Source organism: Sorex fumeus, unplaced genomic scaffold, assembly GCF_029834395.1.
Source record: "Sorex fumeus unplaced genomic scaffold, SorFum_2.1 ptg000082l, whole genome shotgun sequence".
Classification (NCBI taxonomy): domain Eukaryota; kingdom Metazoa; phylum Chordata; class Mammalia; order Eulipotyphla; family Soricidae; genus Sorex; species Sorex fumeus.
The window spans coordinates 3,623,854-3,641,062 of record NW_026606139.1 but is presented as its reverse complement, the minus strand read 5'-3'; the positions used below and the strand labels follow the sequence as shown (position 1 = coordinate 3,641,062).

Sequence of the window (17,209 nt, the reverse complement as noted above, 5' to 3'; positions counted from 1 at the left end):
AATTTTTTTGCTGTTTACTTTTTTGTGCTGCAGCGATAGCACAGCAGGTAGGGTGCTTGCCTTTCACGTGACCAACCCGGCTGATCGGAGTTCGATTCCTCTGCCCCTCTCGGAGAGCCCGGCAAGCTACCAAGAGTATCTCACCCACATGGGAAAGCCTGGCAAGCTACCTGTGACGTATTAGATATGCCAAACACAGTAACAACAAGTCTCATGATGGAGACGTTACTGGGCCTGCTCGAGCAAATCGATGAACAACAGGAAGACAGTGCTACAGTGCTACATTTTTTGGGCAACAGCCTGCGATGCTCAGGGGATCAAATTCTTATGCTGGGGATTGGACCAGGATCAGAGGCTTGCAAGACAAGCATTTTAGCCTCTGTACTATCTCGCCAGCCCACCTTGGAGATAAGCCTAGGCACTGAGCAGGGAGGAAACTCAAGATTAAGACGCAGAGCCACACATGCTAGGGGGAAAGGGAGCTCAGATAGAGAAGGGAGCACCAAATAAAGGGTGTTGGGAGGATCCTCCCAGGGTGGGAGAAGCATGCTGAAAGTAGACTATAGACCAAACATGACTGCCACTCAATGCCTCTTTTGCAAACCACAACACCCAAAAGGAGAGAGAGAGAGAAAAGGGAATGCCCTGCCACAGAGGAAGGGTGGGATGGGGGGATGGGGGGTGGGAGGGATACTAGGACCCGTGGCGGTGGAAAATGGGCACTGGTGGAAGGATGGGTACTTGATTATTGTATAACTGAAACCCAAGCACAAAAATTTTTAAGTCTACAACTGTACCTACTGTACCTACATGGTGTTTAACTAATAAAAGTTTTGTTTTGTTTTTTTTTTTTTTTGCCCCGGCGATGTTCAGGGGTTACTCCTGGTTCATGCACTCAGGAACTACTCCTGGCCGTGCTCGGAGGACCATATGGGATGCTGGGGATCGAACCAGGGCCGGGCCGCATACAAGGCAAACGCCCTACCCGCTGTGCTATCACTCCAGCTCCAACTAAAAAAATTTAAAAAAAAAAGATTAAGACGCAGCAGTGCCTTGAAACCTAAGGACTCACCACCCTAACTCAATTCTGAGGTGATCATTAATTTCTGACATTCTTCCTTGACATGCGGGGCTAGCAATGCAGTGTTAAAAGTGGGCACTAGATGGCACTCCTCACTAGTTCATTTGATTCAGAAAAGCAGAAGGGAGGGTTTCAGTCCCATCCCTGGTTCCTTCAGAACTGAGAAAGGAAAAGAAAGTGGGCTCAGGGCAGGTCACACACATTCAGCACCCCTAGCGCCAACATTCTAAGAAATGCTGCCACTCCGGGTCTAGTCAAACCATTAAGACAAGCAAGCAATTGTGGATGCTCCAATAGTTTTATTAACTCCCCCTTGAGGATGGCAGGACCTTACAGCCGGAGAGCTGGAAAGGAAGCCAGAAGCTGTCGTCTTAGTAGGGATCATTAAAGGGGTACAGAGGATGCCCTGCATCTCTTGGGACCCTCTTCCCATCCACCTGAAAGGAAAGATGGACAGAGGACGCCATTAGTAGGAACTGACTCCGAAGATTCCAGCTTGTCCCAAATCTTCCTGAACAGCGGCTATATTCAGCACGAGGCAATAAGGCAGTGATCTTAGAGAGTCACAGTTACCTGTATTCCATCACCAAACCCAGAGCCCCATTATCAACTACATTCCATTACCAACCCCAGAGCTGACCCTCCCCTAAAGCACTCTCAGCTGAGATAAGAACTATTTGTGTTTTGTTGCTATGCTCCTGATCGAACCCAGAATCATACATGCAAGGCAAGTACTCTCTGGCTGAGTTATATTCCAGGCCCTTATTTCCCTATGTGCAACAGGAAAATACCCAACCTCAACACCTATAACCAGGCAAAAAAACTCCTGGACTCTCTACACTTCTACAATTTACTGAGACCTTAATGACTCGTTGGCTGTGTGCAAGGCAAACGCCCTACCGCTGTGCTATCGCTCCAGCCCGGCAGAGCCTGGCAAGCCACCCGTGATGTATTCGATATGCCAAACACAGTAACAACAAAATCTCCAATGGAGACGTTACTGGGCCCGCTCGAGCAAATCGATGAACAACGGGAGGGCCTTTACTTTACTTTACTAATGACTCGTAAGGATCTGGAATCATGCCGGTTCAAAACTGAAGAGCCAGGGATACAAGTCTGGTGGCACAGTGTATGCCATGCATGTGTAAGGCTCAATTCCTGGAGAGAGGAGAGGAGGGGAAAGAGGAAGAGAAGGGGGAAGAGAGAAAGGAGAGGAGAGGAGAGGGGAGACAGGAGAGGAGGGGAAGGGAGTGGAAAAAGGCTGGAAAGGTTTAGCAACTTCAAAGAATCTCCAGTGCCTAAGTCAGCAATCTTCTCAGCAAAATCCTGCCCCTGTGCTGCCCGGAGCGGCTGGAATCCCTCCCCACCTCACATTCTCCCACGGATTGTGGGGGCAATACTTACCGTAACCATGGGCACGATGTATCTCCAATTTTTATTCAGGTCATTTATCTGCTTCACCTCCTCCGGGGTTAAGGTAAAGTCAAACACCTGGGGTGGGTGAAGAGTGAGGGTCAGGAACGGAAGCTGGGGTCCCACACGGCTGCCTTCTCACTTCACCATCAGAGTCAGGCTGTGCCCCCAGGGGGCTCAAGACAGGACCAGAGCCGTGGGACTGAGCGCCTGAGGGGACTGTGGTATGTTCGGAAGGCATGGAAGGGCCGTGCCCTTTCCCCGACCTCCCCTTGACAGCGCTTCCTGCAGAATTCTCATCTCTCCTTGAACATCCCCTTTCGGAATGCAACAGGAATCCAGTGGGCGGGAGGGAAGAAAATAATCCTTGGCAAGTACCTGGATGTTCTGAAGGATCCGGGATGGTGTGATGCTTTTGGGGATGCAGATCACTTTCCGCTGGACCTGCCACCTACGGAGGAGTGACCGATGAGGAAGAAGAGTCCTCATGAGCACGGTTCTGTCCTCCCTGCAGCCGCCCCCCTCCTGGAGCCACCCAAGTCCCACTGGTGAATGAAAGAACCTGCCAGAATGGCACTCCCCCACATCATGGAGCAAGTCTTTTTTTTCTGGAGGGCGGGGGTCACATCCAGGGGTGCTCAGGGCTTACTCCTTGCTCTGTGCTCCGAGATCACTCCTGGTAAGGCTTGGAGTACCGTATGGGGTGCTGGGAATTGAACCCAGGTTGTAATGGGCAAGGCTAGTGCCCTACCCTCTGCACTATCACTTCGGCCCCATCTGGCAAGATTCTTAGATTCCAGCTGGCCCAAGAATAAGGAATCCCTCTATTCCCAGCCGGCTATGCCCACCCAACCTCACCATCTTTCTTCCCCAAACAGTTCCCACCTGAGCAAGATCTGGGCTGGCGACCGGTTATACTTTTTCGCCAATGCCGAGATCACAGGGTCTTCAAGCAGGACGGGCTCATTCGGATCACGCCAAGCGCGATCAGAGGAGCCCAGGGGGCTGTAGGCAGTCACCTCCAGGCCATGTGCCTGGCAGTGGGCAATCAGCTCATTCTGAGCCAGGAATGGATGGCATTCTACCTGCGTGGAAAAAGGGGGAAAGATCCATCACCAAGGACGGCCCCTCCCAGACAGGCCCGTGCGACCCAACCCTCCTTTGCTCACCCCTCACATCGTATCTCAATGGCCCACTTTTCTTTCCATTTCCTTTCCTTTTTCCATACACTTTGGTGCCCTTTATTCGGCTGTCCTTTGTGTTTTGTTTTATTTTCTTTGTTTTGGGACTATACCCAGCAATGCTCCTGGCAGTGCTCAAGTGACTGTATGGGATGCCGGGATCAAATCTGGGTCGGCTGCATGCAAGTGACGCGCCCTACCTGCTGTGCCCTGGGTGGCCTTTTTTAATGAAGAGACTTCTGAAACAGGTGCATCTGGCAACGTGCGAGCCCTCTCCAGGAAGCAGACCCTTCGCCTGCTCTGGCTCCCCCAAACTCAGCAGCTCCGCCGGCAGGGCTCACCTGCAAGACAGCGGGGCGCACGGAGGCCACACTGAGCAAATCATCGATCTGCCGGCTGCTGAAGTTGGACAGGCCCAGGGCCCGCACCAGCCCCTTGGACACCAGGGCTTCCAGAGCCTTCCAGGTCTCCTTGTAGTCGATAGAGTCGTAGCGGATAGTCCCGTCGGCATTCTTCGGGAAGGGGTCATCTCCTTGCCTGAACGAGACACAGCAACTGAGAATGGGCAACCAGGCAAGGCTTCCGGCCTGACAGCTTCACCTGCCTCTCTGACCTACACTCTAGGTAGGCGCTGAGAGGGAAGGCCAAGACTGAGAACAACACAGGACCGGAGGAAGTGCAGGGGGCAGGACACTTGCCTTATGTGCGGCTGACCTGGGTTTGATCCCTGGCACCATCCCCTGATCCCTGAGCACCATGTGTGGCTCAAACAACAAGAAAAGACAACAGCACTCCCTGGAGTGGCCCCAGGACCCTGAAGATTTACTACAAGTGCCCCCACAAGCAAGAATGAAAACCAAGGTGTTTTTCACCCTTCCAGACTGTGACCCGGGTGTTGGGGTGTTAACTCTACAGGAATGCCCAGCGCCCCCCTCCTTTTCCCAGGCCCACGTGACTTCTCTGGAAAATTGGCCCAGCTCCATCCTCGGATGAGCAGTTCCTCCAGACTCCTTCCGGCACAGGCCTCCACGCTCAAAGCTGCCAGGCTCCGCCCACCCCCTCCTCCAAAGCTCATTCTCCATAGGCAGCCCACGGCCTTGCTCAGAGGAAGGGAGTTCCCTTTTATAAGTTAATATTGTTTGGTGACACTCAAAGATCACTCCTCTTGTACTCAGGGATCTCTCCTGGCAACGCTTGGGGGACCACATGGGGTGCCCGGGATCGAATCTATGTCAGCCACGTTGCAAGGCAAACACCCAACCCATCACACTATTTCTTGCTTCCAACCCAAGATCATGCCTCAGGAGGGTGCTCGGGGGATCAGATTAGGTGTCCAGATCAGCCGTGTGCAAGGCAAGCACCTGAGCTACTACGCTATCCTCTGGCTCCTCCCCAGTGAATAAAGGAAGCAGAAAGGCTGCTCACTGCCTGGGGCGAATGGAATCTGCACCCCGGAAGCTGCACTCCTTTCTCTGGTGCTACCCTATCAGCTGCTGGAGCGGGGAAGGCCACGTGGGATCCCAGGTCTCCAGAGCTCATCCCAGAGCTGCAGTGGTCCTCAGTGATCGGCTCTCCTCTGGGACAGGGTACTGCCAGGGCCCCCTACCCCTCTCTGGATGAACGAACACCCAGGCAAAGGCAAGGCTCACTCGAAGGCATAGGGCCAGTGGATCAGGTACAGATCCAAGTACTCCAGCTGGAGATCAGCCAGCGTCTTCCGCAGAGCAGGCTCCACGTCCTTGGGGTGGTGCTTGGTGTTCCACAGCTTGGACGTCACAAACAGTTCCTCCCGGGCCAATGCCTGGTGCACAAGACAGGGCCCAGAGTGAGTAGAACCCTGGGCCCTCTTCTCACACCCTCCCCCCTTTTACCTCTGGGAAAGGAGGTGGAAGGAAGCTGAGGCCAGATCCCCTGAGAAGCCCCAGCCCCAGGCCCAAGCGCGCCCCCTCCTCGTCTCTGCAGCCCCAGGCCTTACCTTGCCGGGTCCCACACTCTCCTTGAGGGCCTCCCCGATCTCCGTCTCATTGCCATAGATGGCAGCACAGTCAATGTGGCGGTAGCCTACACTCAGGGCATATTTAATGGCTGCTTTCACCTGTCAGGGGAGAGAAGGAGAAGCTTCAGCCCTATTAGCCTAGGCCAGAACTTGCCCTGGCAAGGGTTCCTGATGGGCGCCTGAGGGCAGGGATCCAGGCAGTGGGGGCAGAGGAGAAGTTAGTTGTAGTCAAGGGAACCCAAAGCCTCATCAGATGCCCCTAATTCCTTTTTTTTTCTTTTTTGCTTTTTGGGTCACACCCGGCGATGCACAGGGGTTCCTCCTGGCTCTGCACTCAGGAGTCACTCCTGGCAGTGCTCAGGGGACCCTATGGGATGCTGGGAATCGAACCCGGGTCGGCCTCGTGCAAGGCAAATGCCCTACCCGCTGTGCTATCTCTCCAGCCCTGCCCCTAATTCCTTTGTCTTCATCCCATAAGTCCCTAAAGTTCCTTCTGACCCAAACCACTTCAGTCAGCTCAGCATAAAATCAACAATGGGACTGGTGAGATAGTTAAAGTATACATCCATGCCTAGCATGTTCAAGGCTTGAAGTTACCTTCTATCACATGGTCCCCCGAGCACCACCAGGTACATCCCTAATGGCCCCCAAGTATCACCACACTGCACTGCACCATAGCTGAGGCCAAACTATCAACCCGGCTCAGTTGGAGGGGTGCCCTGCAAAATGTTAGATTTAAAAAGAAAAGAAAAACTAACAGGATGTGCCCATCATCTAGTGAAAAGAGTTCAGTACATTTTTCTGAATAAAATATGGATGAACTAACAGAGGAAGTAATATGTACTACTGCTCGGGTCATAGGGCCCAGAGAGATAGTACAATGGTTAGAGCACTTGCTTGCATATGGTTGACCTGGGTTCAGTTCGGGGTACCCCATACCAAGTCTGCGAAGAGTGATTTCTAAGCACAGAGCCAGGAGTAAGCCCTAAATACCACCAGGTATGGTTCATCTTTCATGCTTCCCTCAAAAAAAAAAAAAAAACACATACAGTTCATAGACACCAACCCCAGTTTTGAGGACCTAGTTAAGAGAAATAGAATACAGCGCTGGAAAGATGGTCCAATGGGCTGTAAAGTAAACATGCAGGAGATCCAGGCTCGCTCCTCAGCACAGCCAGGAGACCCCTGAACACTGAGCTGAGAGCAGCCCCTGAGCACTAAAGTAGCCCCCCAAAAGAAGCAAAACTAGGCGCTGGAGAGATAGCACGGCGGGTAGGGCGTTTGCCTTGCACGCAGCCGACCCAGGTTCGATTCCCAGCATCCCATATGGTCCCGAGCACCGCCAGGAGTGATTTCTAAGTGCAGTAACCCCTGTGCATCGCCGGGTGTGACCCAAAAAGCAAAAAAAAAAAAAAAAAAAAATAGAAGCAAAACTAAAGGTGCCAGGCAGCTGCCACTCAGGGTCCCCAAGAGGCCAGGAAGATAACCCAAAGGATAAGGCGCTTGCCTTGCATGTGGCAAATCGGGTTCGATCCCCAGCAGAATATAGTGTCTCCCATGTCCAACCAGAAGCGACCCCTGAGCAGAGCCAGGAGTAAGTTCTGACACTGCCAGGTGTGATGTAAACTCCCACCCCCACCCCAGAAAAATGATCCCAAACTCTGGCCCTGCTCTGTGCCCACAGTCTTGGCCCTGGCTCTGGTCTCCAAGCACTACCTTCACCTACTTAGTTCCTGGACTTGTCCTCAGGTCATGTCAAGTACTTGCTGGAGTACAAAGAACCCCACTCCAGAGTCCTATGTGGCTATCTGTCACTGTCCTCCCGTTGTTCATTAATTTGCTTGAGCAGGCCCAGTAACGTCTCCATTGTGAGACTTGTTGTTACTGTGTTTGGCATATCGAATACGTCACGGGGAGCTTGCCAGGCTCTGCCGTGCAGGCGAGATCCTCTAGGTAGCTTGCCGGGCTCTCCGAGAGGGGCGGAGGAATTGAACTGGGTCGGCCAGGTCAGCTGCGTGCAAGGAAAACGCCCTACCCACTGTGCTACCGCTCCAGCCTGCTATGGGGCTATAGGGAGGAAAACAACAGTGCTCCTGAACTGACTTTGAGAAGTTGGGGACTGGGTTTGGCTGCAGCTGGGAGAGCAGCTCTTTTCTGGAACTTGTATATGCGGGTTGGGGTTTGGTGTGAGTGGGCAGCACGAAGCCCTAGGAGAGGCACGCCCCGCCCCGCCCCCCACCAGGTAGCAGCCGAATCACTGGCTTTAAAACCCCAAAAAGCAGGTCCCCATTCATAGGCTCGCCTAGGCCAAAAGGGTTTCCAGATTCTGATACCAGCAGATTCTTCTTTCCTAATTTGTTTTCTTTAAATTTGATAGTGGGGATCAAACCAGGCCTCCTGCACACGAGGTATGTGCAGTCCCTCAGCTGACTTCTGTTTTCAGTCCTTCGGCTAAGAAAAATGTCTACCCATTAGAAGGTTACATAACACTTTCATAGCACCATAACACCGTTAATTACCTCCACTTGGCAACTCGTTCAGCAAAACCTAAATGATTAGCCATCAGCTTCCTTGAGACAAAGCTCACTGACCTTTGGTCTACAATGGATCTGGTTATTCTTCAAACTCTGTCAGATTCTGTGCCTCACCCCGGCCCGAGCACGAGGGAGAGGTTCGGCCCTCGAGGAGCCCATGTGGGAAGGACGTGATCAGAACACAAGGTGCTGCGTTCCATCTGGGGGTCGCTGTGGGGTCAGTGCGGACCCAGACAGGGTGTCGGTTCCTTCCTAGGCCCTTGGCCTGCTGGTCCCATAGCAGGACTAGTCAGCAGCTCTCTGCTGGTCCCTCGTTCCCTTCTTTCTTTCCCCAGGTTTATCTACTCTGGAGGGGCACTTAGGGAAGGAGCAAGGAAAAAAATGAAAGATCCCAAAATACCACTTTTCCCAATGAGAGGAGCACAGAGCTGTCTTCCTCATTCCCCCTCACCTGGCCAGGCTCACTCTTCCAGGTGCCCAGTCCAATCAGGGGCATCTTCTGCCCCGTGTGCAGCACGACGCAGGAAGCCGTCATTGTTCCCTGAAACAAGGAAGAGAAGAGAGTGATGTGGGGGTTAAGGACTGCTCCTTGGGCCTGTGCTACACACTGGTAAAGAGCCAAGAATGCAAGGAGGAGTAAGTGGGAAAGGGTAGGAAAAACAGACCAACAAAATACACTAAGCAGCCGGAGGCTGGGGTGATAGTACAATGGGCAGGGCCTTGCATGTGGCCGACCCAGGGTTGATCCCTGACATCCCGTATGGTCCCCCAAGCACCACCAGGGGTGATTTCTGCCTGGAGAGCCAGGAGTAACTCTTGAGTATCATCGGGTATGGCCCCCAAACAAAAACTACACGGAGGGGGCTGGAGTCAGTGTAGAGCATTTGCCTTGTTGTAAGGCCCTCGGTTCTATTGCTGGCACCACAAAAATATAAATAAGATAGATTTTCAGCAACATTCAGTATCAGAGTTAGCACAGCAGGTAGGGCACCTCCTTACACTCAGCAAGCTCTGAGCACAGAGCCAGGAGTAAGCCCTAAGCATTGCCATGTGAAGCTCAAAAACCCCCAGAATAAATAAAAAATGGAATAAAATTGATTTTAGCAGCCTGGATATAGCCCATTGGTGGAGCATATACTCTGGATTCAAGCCCCTAGCCCACCCTTCCCCAGCATTGAGATGGTTTCCCTTGAAACCATCATTTAAAAACAGCTAATAGGGGGAGCTGAAGCTTCAGTACAACAGATAGGGCACTTGCCTTGCACAAGGCTGACCCGGGGTTCGATCCCTGGCATCCCATATGGCACCCAAGTGCCACCAGAAGTAATTCCTCTTTGCAAAGCCAGGAGTAACCCCTGAGAATTGCCAGTTGTGACCCCAAAGAAAATAAATTAAAAGAAAAAAAAGTAACAAGGATCAGAGAGGCAATACAGAGATTAAGTTGTCTGCTTGCATGCAACTGAATCCTATTGCCTAAGATCCTCGGCAAACGCCTGAGAGTGACCCCCCCAAAAAATAAAACCAAAAAAAAAAAAAAAACACAGAGCCAGGAGTAGCCCCTGCACGCTGCCAAGAGCAACAAAAACAAACAAACAAAAAAAAACATAAAACGAGAAAAGAGCCGAGTTTGGATGGCTTCTTATAGCGGAAGAAGTGACGGCAATAAAAAGGAAAGACTGTGCATGCCAGAACCTACAAGTAGAAGTAGCCCTTCCCCTGGAGTCAACCTGCACTATAAATCATTAGTAAGGGGACTAAACTAATCGCCAGCAGTGCCTTTATAGCTATGACCTTTGTTCTGAAAGGAAATCAAGAACTTTAGAGAACAAGAAAGATAACCAAGTGGGCTGGACTTTCAGCAGCAGGCCCAAGTCTGATCTCTGTCCCACATAATCTCATAAGCACAGCAGAGAACAATGCCTAAAGCACAACCCCGAGTACCCCCACACAGGCTCCAAAAGTCAAAAATCAAATATAGGGGTAAGAGAAGTAGTCTGAAGTCATCGGCACTAGCCCTGCGTACAACGTTGACTACATCCTTGGCATGGGGCCAAAGCAAAAGTACGGCAGGAAAGGCGCTTACCACAGCAGCCAACCCCAGTTTAATCCCCGCATCCCATATGGTCACTTGAGCACCACCAGGAGTTATTCCTGAGTGCAGAGCCGGGAGGAACCCCTGAGTATCGCCAGGTGTGGCACCAACCAAAATAAATAAATAGAAAAAATAATCCTTGGCGTACCAGCAAAAGTGATCGCAGAGCACAAAGCCAGGAGTGAGCTATGAGCGCCATCCAATGTGGTCCAAACATAAATTTTAAAAAACGAATAAGGATTATGAGCAACAGCAGAGCAGACAGAGTGTTTGCCAACCTGGGTTGGACCCCCAGCATCCCATATGGTCCCCACAGCACCACCAGGAGTGATGCCTGAGTGCGGAGCCGAGGGTAAGCCCTGAGCACAACCGGGTCTGGCCCCAAAAGATCCCCCTCAAATTATGGATACTGCGATAATGAAACAAGCGGTGTTTAAAACCAGCAGACCAGAATTGTCTTTGTGATAGTCCCGACACAGAGGCCAGAGCGACAGTACATACAGTAAGCAAGGTACTTGCCTTGCACGAGGCCAACCTGGGTGTGACCATCCGACCCAGGTTCGATCACTGGCTCCCGTAACAAAAAAAGAAAAGATACTTCTAACCCAGGAAAAACGTTTGGTCTACTATAACCTGACTATGGGAGCCATCATTTGGAGGCTGAGGGGTTGAATTCTAGGCTGCACCTGGTAGCCTAGCAGTTATCCTGGCTCTGTGCCGGGTGACCATGTGGTGCCAGGGACATGCAGAGCAAGCACCTTAACTCCTGTACTGTCTCTCTGGTCCAGAAGTCCCTCTTTTCTAGGACAAACATAAAATTGAAAAACCTACGTCTTCAGTGGGCTAGAGAGACGGTGCAGTGGGTGGGGCGTTTGCCTTATACATGGCCAACCTGGGTTTGATCTCTGGTACCCTAAGCCACACTAGGGGTCTGTGGTCCTTGAGCCCAGAGCACCACAGGGTGTGTGTCCCCCACCCCCCACCCAAAAGAAAAAAGGAAGAACAAAGATCTATCTAGACAATAAGCCAGAGGGCCGAGTGCAGTACCCTGTGTAACAAACCTGGCAGGGGCACAAACATCCAATCGAACCAAGCAAGCAAGCTCGGACCGCACAGTTGCACCCAGGATCTGCAGCCAGCTTCCTCGGCTTGATCCCCAAACAAGTGACCTGCTGGCCTCGCTGCCCAGATTTCTCAGCGCACAGAGGGCTCTGAAATTACATCTGTGCTGAGCCACTGGTACAAGAATCTGGCCTAAGAGGAAAAGGAAGAAACCTAATGCTTGTTTCTCCCTTTCTTTCGTGGTGAAACTAAAAGGTTCAAGGCTTAAGGGGCGGGATCACAGAGGTAAAAAAAACACCTAACAAAGACGGCAGAGAACAAAGGCGCCAAAGGAGGATGTGAACTCACCGGGAAGATGGACTCCTTGCATGTGAAGCTCGGGATTCAACCTCACAGAGAGAGAGAGAAAGGGACAGGGAAAAGAAGAGAGAGAGAGAGAGAGAGAGAGAGACAGTGATGGGGGGATAGGGGTGGGGCGAAACGGAGACAAATTCTGATGAAGGGTCTGCAGAAGATTCAAGCATCTCTAGGACGCAAAACCAATCTCTGCCAGTCCTTCATTTCTCCACTTCCTTCCTTTCCAGCTATTCCACGTTAATAGGTTCCAGCATTCCGGTGCTTTCAGGGAATCCCCCTCTCAGAAAGCCACATACGACCTTGGGAGAAGTTCTGGCCATAAAAGTGAGAAACCGGACGTTTAGGACGTTTAGGGAGAGGCACTGGATAGGATCAAGACTCCGGTTGTCGTTGACGTCGTCTATGTGGTCTATGTCCTCTCTGGAGCTCAGCAAGGGCCCTGCAGTTGCCGGAAGAGGATTTCCTTTCTTCTGCCTTCCACAAATGCTGGTGTTCCTCACAGTCTTTTTGTTTTTTGTTTTGGGGCCACACTTGGAGGTGCTTAGGGCTTACTCCTGGTTCTGCACTCGGGGATCACTCCTAGCAGGCTCGGGGGATTATGGGAGATGCCAGGGATTGAACCCTGGTCAGCTGCACACACGGCAAGGTCCTCCTCGCTGTACTGTATCACTCCAGCCCCAAGCAAGATAGTTTTGTTTTGTTTTGCTTTTTGGGTCACACCTGGCGATGCACAGGGGTCACTCCTGGCTCTGCACTCAGGAATCACCCCTGGCAGTGCTCAGGGGACCATATGGGATGCTGGGAATCGAACCCGGGTTGGCCGCGTGCAAGGCAAACGCCCTACCCGCTGTGCTATCTCTCCAGCCCAAGATAGTTTTTATTGAAACTTATTCAGGAAGATTTCGAAAGATGTAAGGAGAGAGAGGAAAATGTGTCCAAGAGAGGACACAGGCTTCTCCAGGGTGGAAATAGGCAAGCACAGAAACCAGCCAGTGAGATACGTGTCCCAGGGAGAACACGGGCAAGCCTCGGAGTCTCGTCAGAGGCCAACTTCGCACTCCCTGGTGGAGCTGTCCTCTTCAGCTACCGCAGACTCCGCCTCTCCAGGGATTCCCCCCACGCTGGGTATCTCCACCAGGGTGGTCTGCGAATCTCTGTAATTCTGCTCTCCAAAATGAAGCAGCAACGCCAGCCTTATTTTCCTGATAAAAATACTGGACGCCCCGAGCGAACACAGTGACCTCTTAGTGCCTGTATTACAAACCATAATTCACAAAAGGAAAAGGAGGGGAAGAAGAAAAGTTCCTGCCATAGAGGCAGGCTGGGGGTGGGGGTGGGGGATACTGGGGAAGGTGGGAGGGAAATGGGGGACAAGGCGGTGGGAAATGTACGTTCGTGGAGGGACGGGTGTTGGATCATTATACAACTGAAACACAATCATGAACAGCTTTGCAATGGCCTATCTCACAGATATTCCGTTTAAAAAATTGAAAACAACAAAAAAGTAAAGTGGAGTTCATGCAGTTTTAGCAGTACTCCTACATTAAAAAAAAAATATATATATAAAGCAGCAGAGGGATGTTGCAAGCTCTGAAGTACAATCCTGAGTCTTAGCCCCTCTACTCTGGATATCCGATATGAAAAGCACTTCACACCGTGTCTGACACACAATGCTCTTCCTCCAGTATATTCCTGGCACCAGGGATTCAAGACCTTGCATCAAAAGTGCCAAAGTAGGGTCGGGATGTGTCTCAGGGACAGAGCACTTGCTTTGACCGTATACAGCCCTCAGTTCAGTTTCCCACACCACATGGTATCCTGGGCATCTGCAGGTGTGGCCCCAAAATAAAACAAAAACAGAGCTGTCAAAGCAAACCAGACATGTTCCCAGTAGGATAATGCATAAAAAAATGCCTTGAATCGGCCAACTCTGGCATTACATGGTGGGGCGACCCCAGTAGAACCAGGGAGCAGTCCCCAAGAAATTCTTGGTGTGGTCCCCTCCCCGGGTGCAATTCTTGGAGGCTAGGGCGATAGTATACAGCTGTTAGTAAACTTGCCTTGCATACGGCCAACCTGGGGTTCAATTCCCAGCATCCCAAATCGTCCTCCAGGCTCACCAAGAACGACACTAGTAGTACAGAGCCAGGAGTAACCCCTGAGCACTGCCCAGTGTGGCCCAAAGACAAGGAAAAATTCTAGGGGCCGGAGAGATAATACAGCAGTTAGTGTGCTTGCCTTGCAAAGGGCTGATGCAGGTTTGATCCCCAGCACCTCATATGATCCCCCAAGCACCAACAGGAGTGATTCCTGAGTGCAGAGCCAGGAGTAATTTACCCCTGAGCATCACTGGGTGGGCTCCCAGCACTGCCAGCCGTAACCTATGAGCACTGGGCCAGGATTAAGCCCTGAACAGAGCCAGGCATGCCCAGTTCCCGAAAAAAAGAATTTCAAAAAAAGTATTTCAGGGTTTGGAGAGATAATACAGTGGGTAGGGCATTTTATTTGCCTTGCATACACCTAACATGGGTTCGATCCCCAGCATTTCATGAGTGATTCCTGAACATAAAGCAAGGAATAACCCTGAGCATTGCAGTGTGTGAACAAAAAACAAGAGACAACAACAAAAAAGGAAGGATGAAGAGGTGTCTGAGTGTTAACAGATTGTGGGTGTTCTGGATTTGTTTTGCATTTTAGGGGGCTACATCCAGCAGTGCTCAGGGCTTACTCCTGGCTGTGCACTCAGGCAGGACTACTCATGGCCCATCAGGAGACCAGACGGGGTGCTGGGGATCAAACCCAGGTCAGCTGTGTGCAAGGCAAATGCCCTACCCACTATCCCCTCCAGTCCAGTCAGTGTTTTGTTTTTAACAAGTGACAGGAGGGTGTGTATCATGTATGTCTAAGAAAGCAACATGGAAAACTATCTTGTGTGGGTCTGGAGAGGTTTACTTCTACGATACTGTCACGGTCCTCCCGTTGTTCATTGATTTGCTCGAGCGGGCCCAGCAACATCTCCATTTTTTGAGACTTGTTACTGTGTTTGGCATATTGAATACGTCACGGGGAGCTTGCCAGGCTTTGCCATGAGGGAGAGATACTCTCGGGTGCTTGCCGGGCTCTCCGAGAGGGGCGGAGGAATTGAACCCAGCTCAGCAAGGCTGGCCACGCAAGGCCTATGTAGAAAACTATCTCCAAAAAATACCAAAGCACTTTTCCATCTGCAGCCACTCCCCACCCCCCAATTTTTTTTTCTTATTCCCCAGTGTTGGTGAACAGATAAAGCAAACCGACAGGACGGGCAGTTTAAGGGACCCTTCAATTAAGAATGCTGACTGCCGCCATGCTGCCCTGGCAGGAGTCCCGCTCTCTGCTCCCACTCCTGGAAGAATCTGCCCTTGAGAAAGCCCTCTACATGTCTGTTTAACTGATAAATGAAGGCCCACAGATACTTAGTCTCTTCCAGACAGATGAAGGTGGTTTGGCATTCGACCCAAGGATGTTGTTCTTCAGATGATCACTGGCTCTAAGCAATATATACTGTACACGGAGACAGTTGAAGTTCTCAGTCGATGACACTGTGAGCCTCCTGACCCCATACTTTTCCTCTTATTTCTGTCTCTTTCCTCAGTCCTCTGGGTGTCCCTGCTTCAGGGCTGTTCAACCTGCACCAGGCGTCCGTGGGCCTCGATATCCTCTAAGAGAAATCTTAATAACGGTTAGCCCCATTCGGTGAAAAGCACAGATTCAGAGTCTCAGTGGACCAACTTCGCAGCAACAGCTCTGGCTGTTCTCAAAAAACCATAGCAGGAGGGGCTGGAGCGATGGCACAGCGGGTAGGGCGACCCGGGTTCGATTCCCAGCATCCCATAGGGTCCCCTGAGCACCGCCAGGAGTAACTCCTGAGTGCATGAGCCAGGAGTAACCCCTGTGCATTGCCAGGTGTGACCCAAAAAGCGAAAAAAAAAAAAACCACGGCAGGAGCCAAAGCACGCGAATTCCACCCACTTCCGCCACTTCTGCAAAAGCATCCCTGCAACTCCAGGGGGAAAAGCAGAACTCGGGGGGAAATGGAAAAAGAAAACTGGCAACTAAGAGTCCGTGAGCACCTACTTCTTCCGTGCCCGCAGCCTTCCAAGCTTTGTCTCACCGAATTCTCGCTAAGGCCCCCGTTTAAATCTCACACGAAGGGGCTGGAGCGATAGCACAGCGGGGAGGGCGTCGGCCTTGCACGCGGCCGACCCAGGTTCGATTCCCAGCATCCCATATGGTCCCCCGAGCACCGCCAGGAGCGATTCCTGAGTGCAGAGCCAGGAGGAACCCGGGTGTGACCCAAAAAGCAAAAGCAAATAAATACAGGAAGTCTGGCCATCCCCAGAGCCTGCTCCGGGGAGGGCGGGAGGGCGGCTCCTGCGTTCGCGAAGGCTCGGCCGCAGGAGAAACTCACCTCCGCACGGGCGCCGAGCGTGGAGCGCGCGGGGAGGAGGTGCCGGCCCGGTTCCGCGTCCCGCCGCCGGCCGATGAGCCCCGAAGGCAGCCTGCGAGGCCGAGAAGCCGAAGTCGGCAGCCGCGAGCCGCCGCGTCCTTAAGCCCAGGCGAGGGGGAGGCTCCGCCCGCAGGAGGGGCGAGAGCCGGGCTCCGGCGGCACGCCCTGATGGACCCGCCCTTTGGACCCGACGCAAACGGGGGTGGGCGGAGAGGGGCGGCGGTCGGGAGTCCGCGCCGTCCGCTCCCCGGGTGCCGGGGGCGGGACCGGGCAGCTCCAGCAGCTCCTGCGGGTTTGGAGAACCCGCCGGCCGCGGACCACGTGGCGCGCGCCGGGGGCGGGGCCGGCCGAGGACCACGTGGCGCGCGCCGGGGGCGGGGCCGGCCGAGGACCACGTGACGCGCGCTGGGGGCGGGGCCGGCCGAGGACCACGTGGCGCGGGCCGGGGCCGGCCGAGGACCACGTGACGCGCGCCGGGGGCGGGGCCGGCCGAGGACCACGTGACGAGCGCCGGGGGCGGGCCCAGCCGAGGACCACGTGACGCGCGCTGGGGGCGGGGCCGGCCACCCTCGCTGGCCCACGACGCACCGGGGCGACGGGGCTCCCGGCAGGGGATCTCGAGGACCCTTTCGTGACCCGGGCCTGGACCCCCCTAGAGTCCACTGGGTGGTTTTTCTGTCGTCGACCCAGTCTGACTCCATGCTTTAACCAGGCACTCTGAAGCCCCGGACGAAAGTTGCCCCCTTTACCAGGATTGCTTGCAGGTTTCACGGGCCGGAGAGAGAGCGCAGTGGGTAGCGCACTGGCCTTGCCGGGTTCCATCACCGGCGTCCCGTGTGGTTTCCCCCGAGCACCCCCGGGAGTGAGCCTTAAGCATAGGTGGGTGTGGCCCCCTCCAGAAAAATGAAAAAAATCAAAAAAAAATAGCAGCTAAAAAAATAGCAGCTCGGTGATTTCTTTTATCTGACCTCAAGGCCCGGTCTGCCAGATTTTATAAGCATAGTTTT

The 17,209-nt window shown here is 52.9% G+C and overlaps 1 protein-coding gene across 2 annotated transcripts; it reads right to left on the bottom strand.

The window, feature by feature from the left end:
- Nucleotides 1-1,358: 1,358 nt before the first annotated feature.
- Nucleotides 1,359-16,288, bottom strand: AKR1A1 (aldo-keto reductase family 1 member A1). 2 transcript variants are annotated; one of them, XM_056130931.1, is made up of 9 exons: nt 16,164-16,288; nt 8,657-8,746; nt 5,651-5,770; nt 5,325-5,476; nt 4,017-4,212; nt 3,380-3,579; nt 2,873-2,945; nt 2,486-2,572; nt 1,359-1,518 (listed from the first exon to the last, which is right to left on the bottom strand). In XM_056130931.1, the coding sequence occupies exons 2-9, from the start codon at nt 8,738-8,740 to the stop codon at nt 1,453-1,455; spliced, it is 978 nt and encodes a 325-aa protein (XP_055986906.1). In that variant the 5' UTR covers nt 8,741-8,746; nt 16,164-16,288; the 3' UTR covers nt 1,359-1,452. The 2 variants fall into 2 exon arrangements, with proteins under 2 accessions (XP_055986906.1, XP_055986908.1); XM_056130933.1 differs by lacking the exon at nt 16,164-16,288 and adding an exon at nt 11,359-11,376.
- Nucleotides 16,289-17,209: the final 921 nt, after the last annotated feature.

Coding starts and splice junctions, on each gene's coding strand:
- AKR1A1 (XM_056130931.1), bottom strand. CDS start 8,740: ATGACGGCTTCCTGCGTCGTGCTGCACACGGGGCAGAAGATGCCCCTG. Junction 4,213..5,324: donor CACTGGCCCTATGCCTTCGA/GTGAGCCTTGCC, acceptor TGTCTCGTTCAG/GCAAGGAGATGACCCCTTCC. Junction 3,580..4,016: donor TGCGCCCCGCTGTCTTGCAG/GTGAGCCCTGCC, acceptor TTTTCCACGCAG/GTAGAATGCCATCCATTCCT.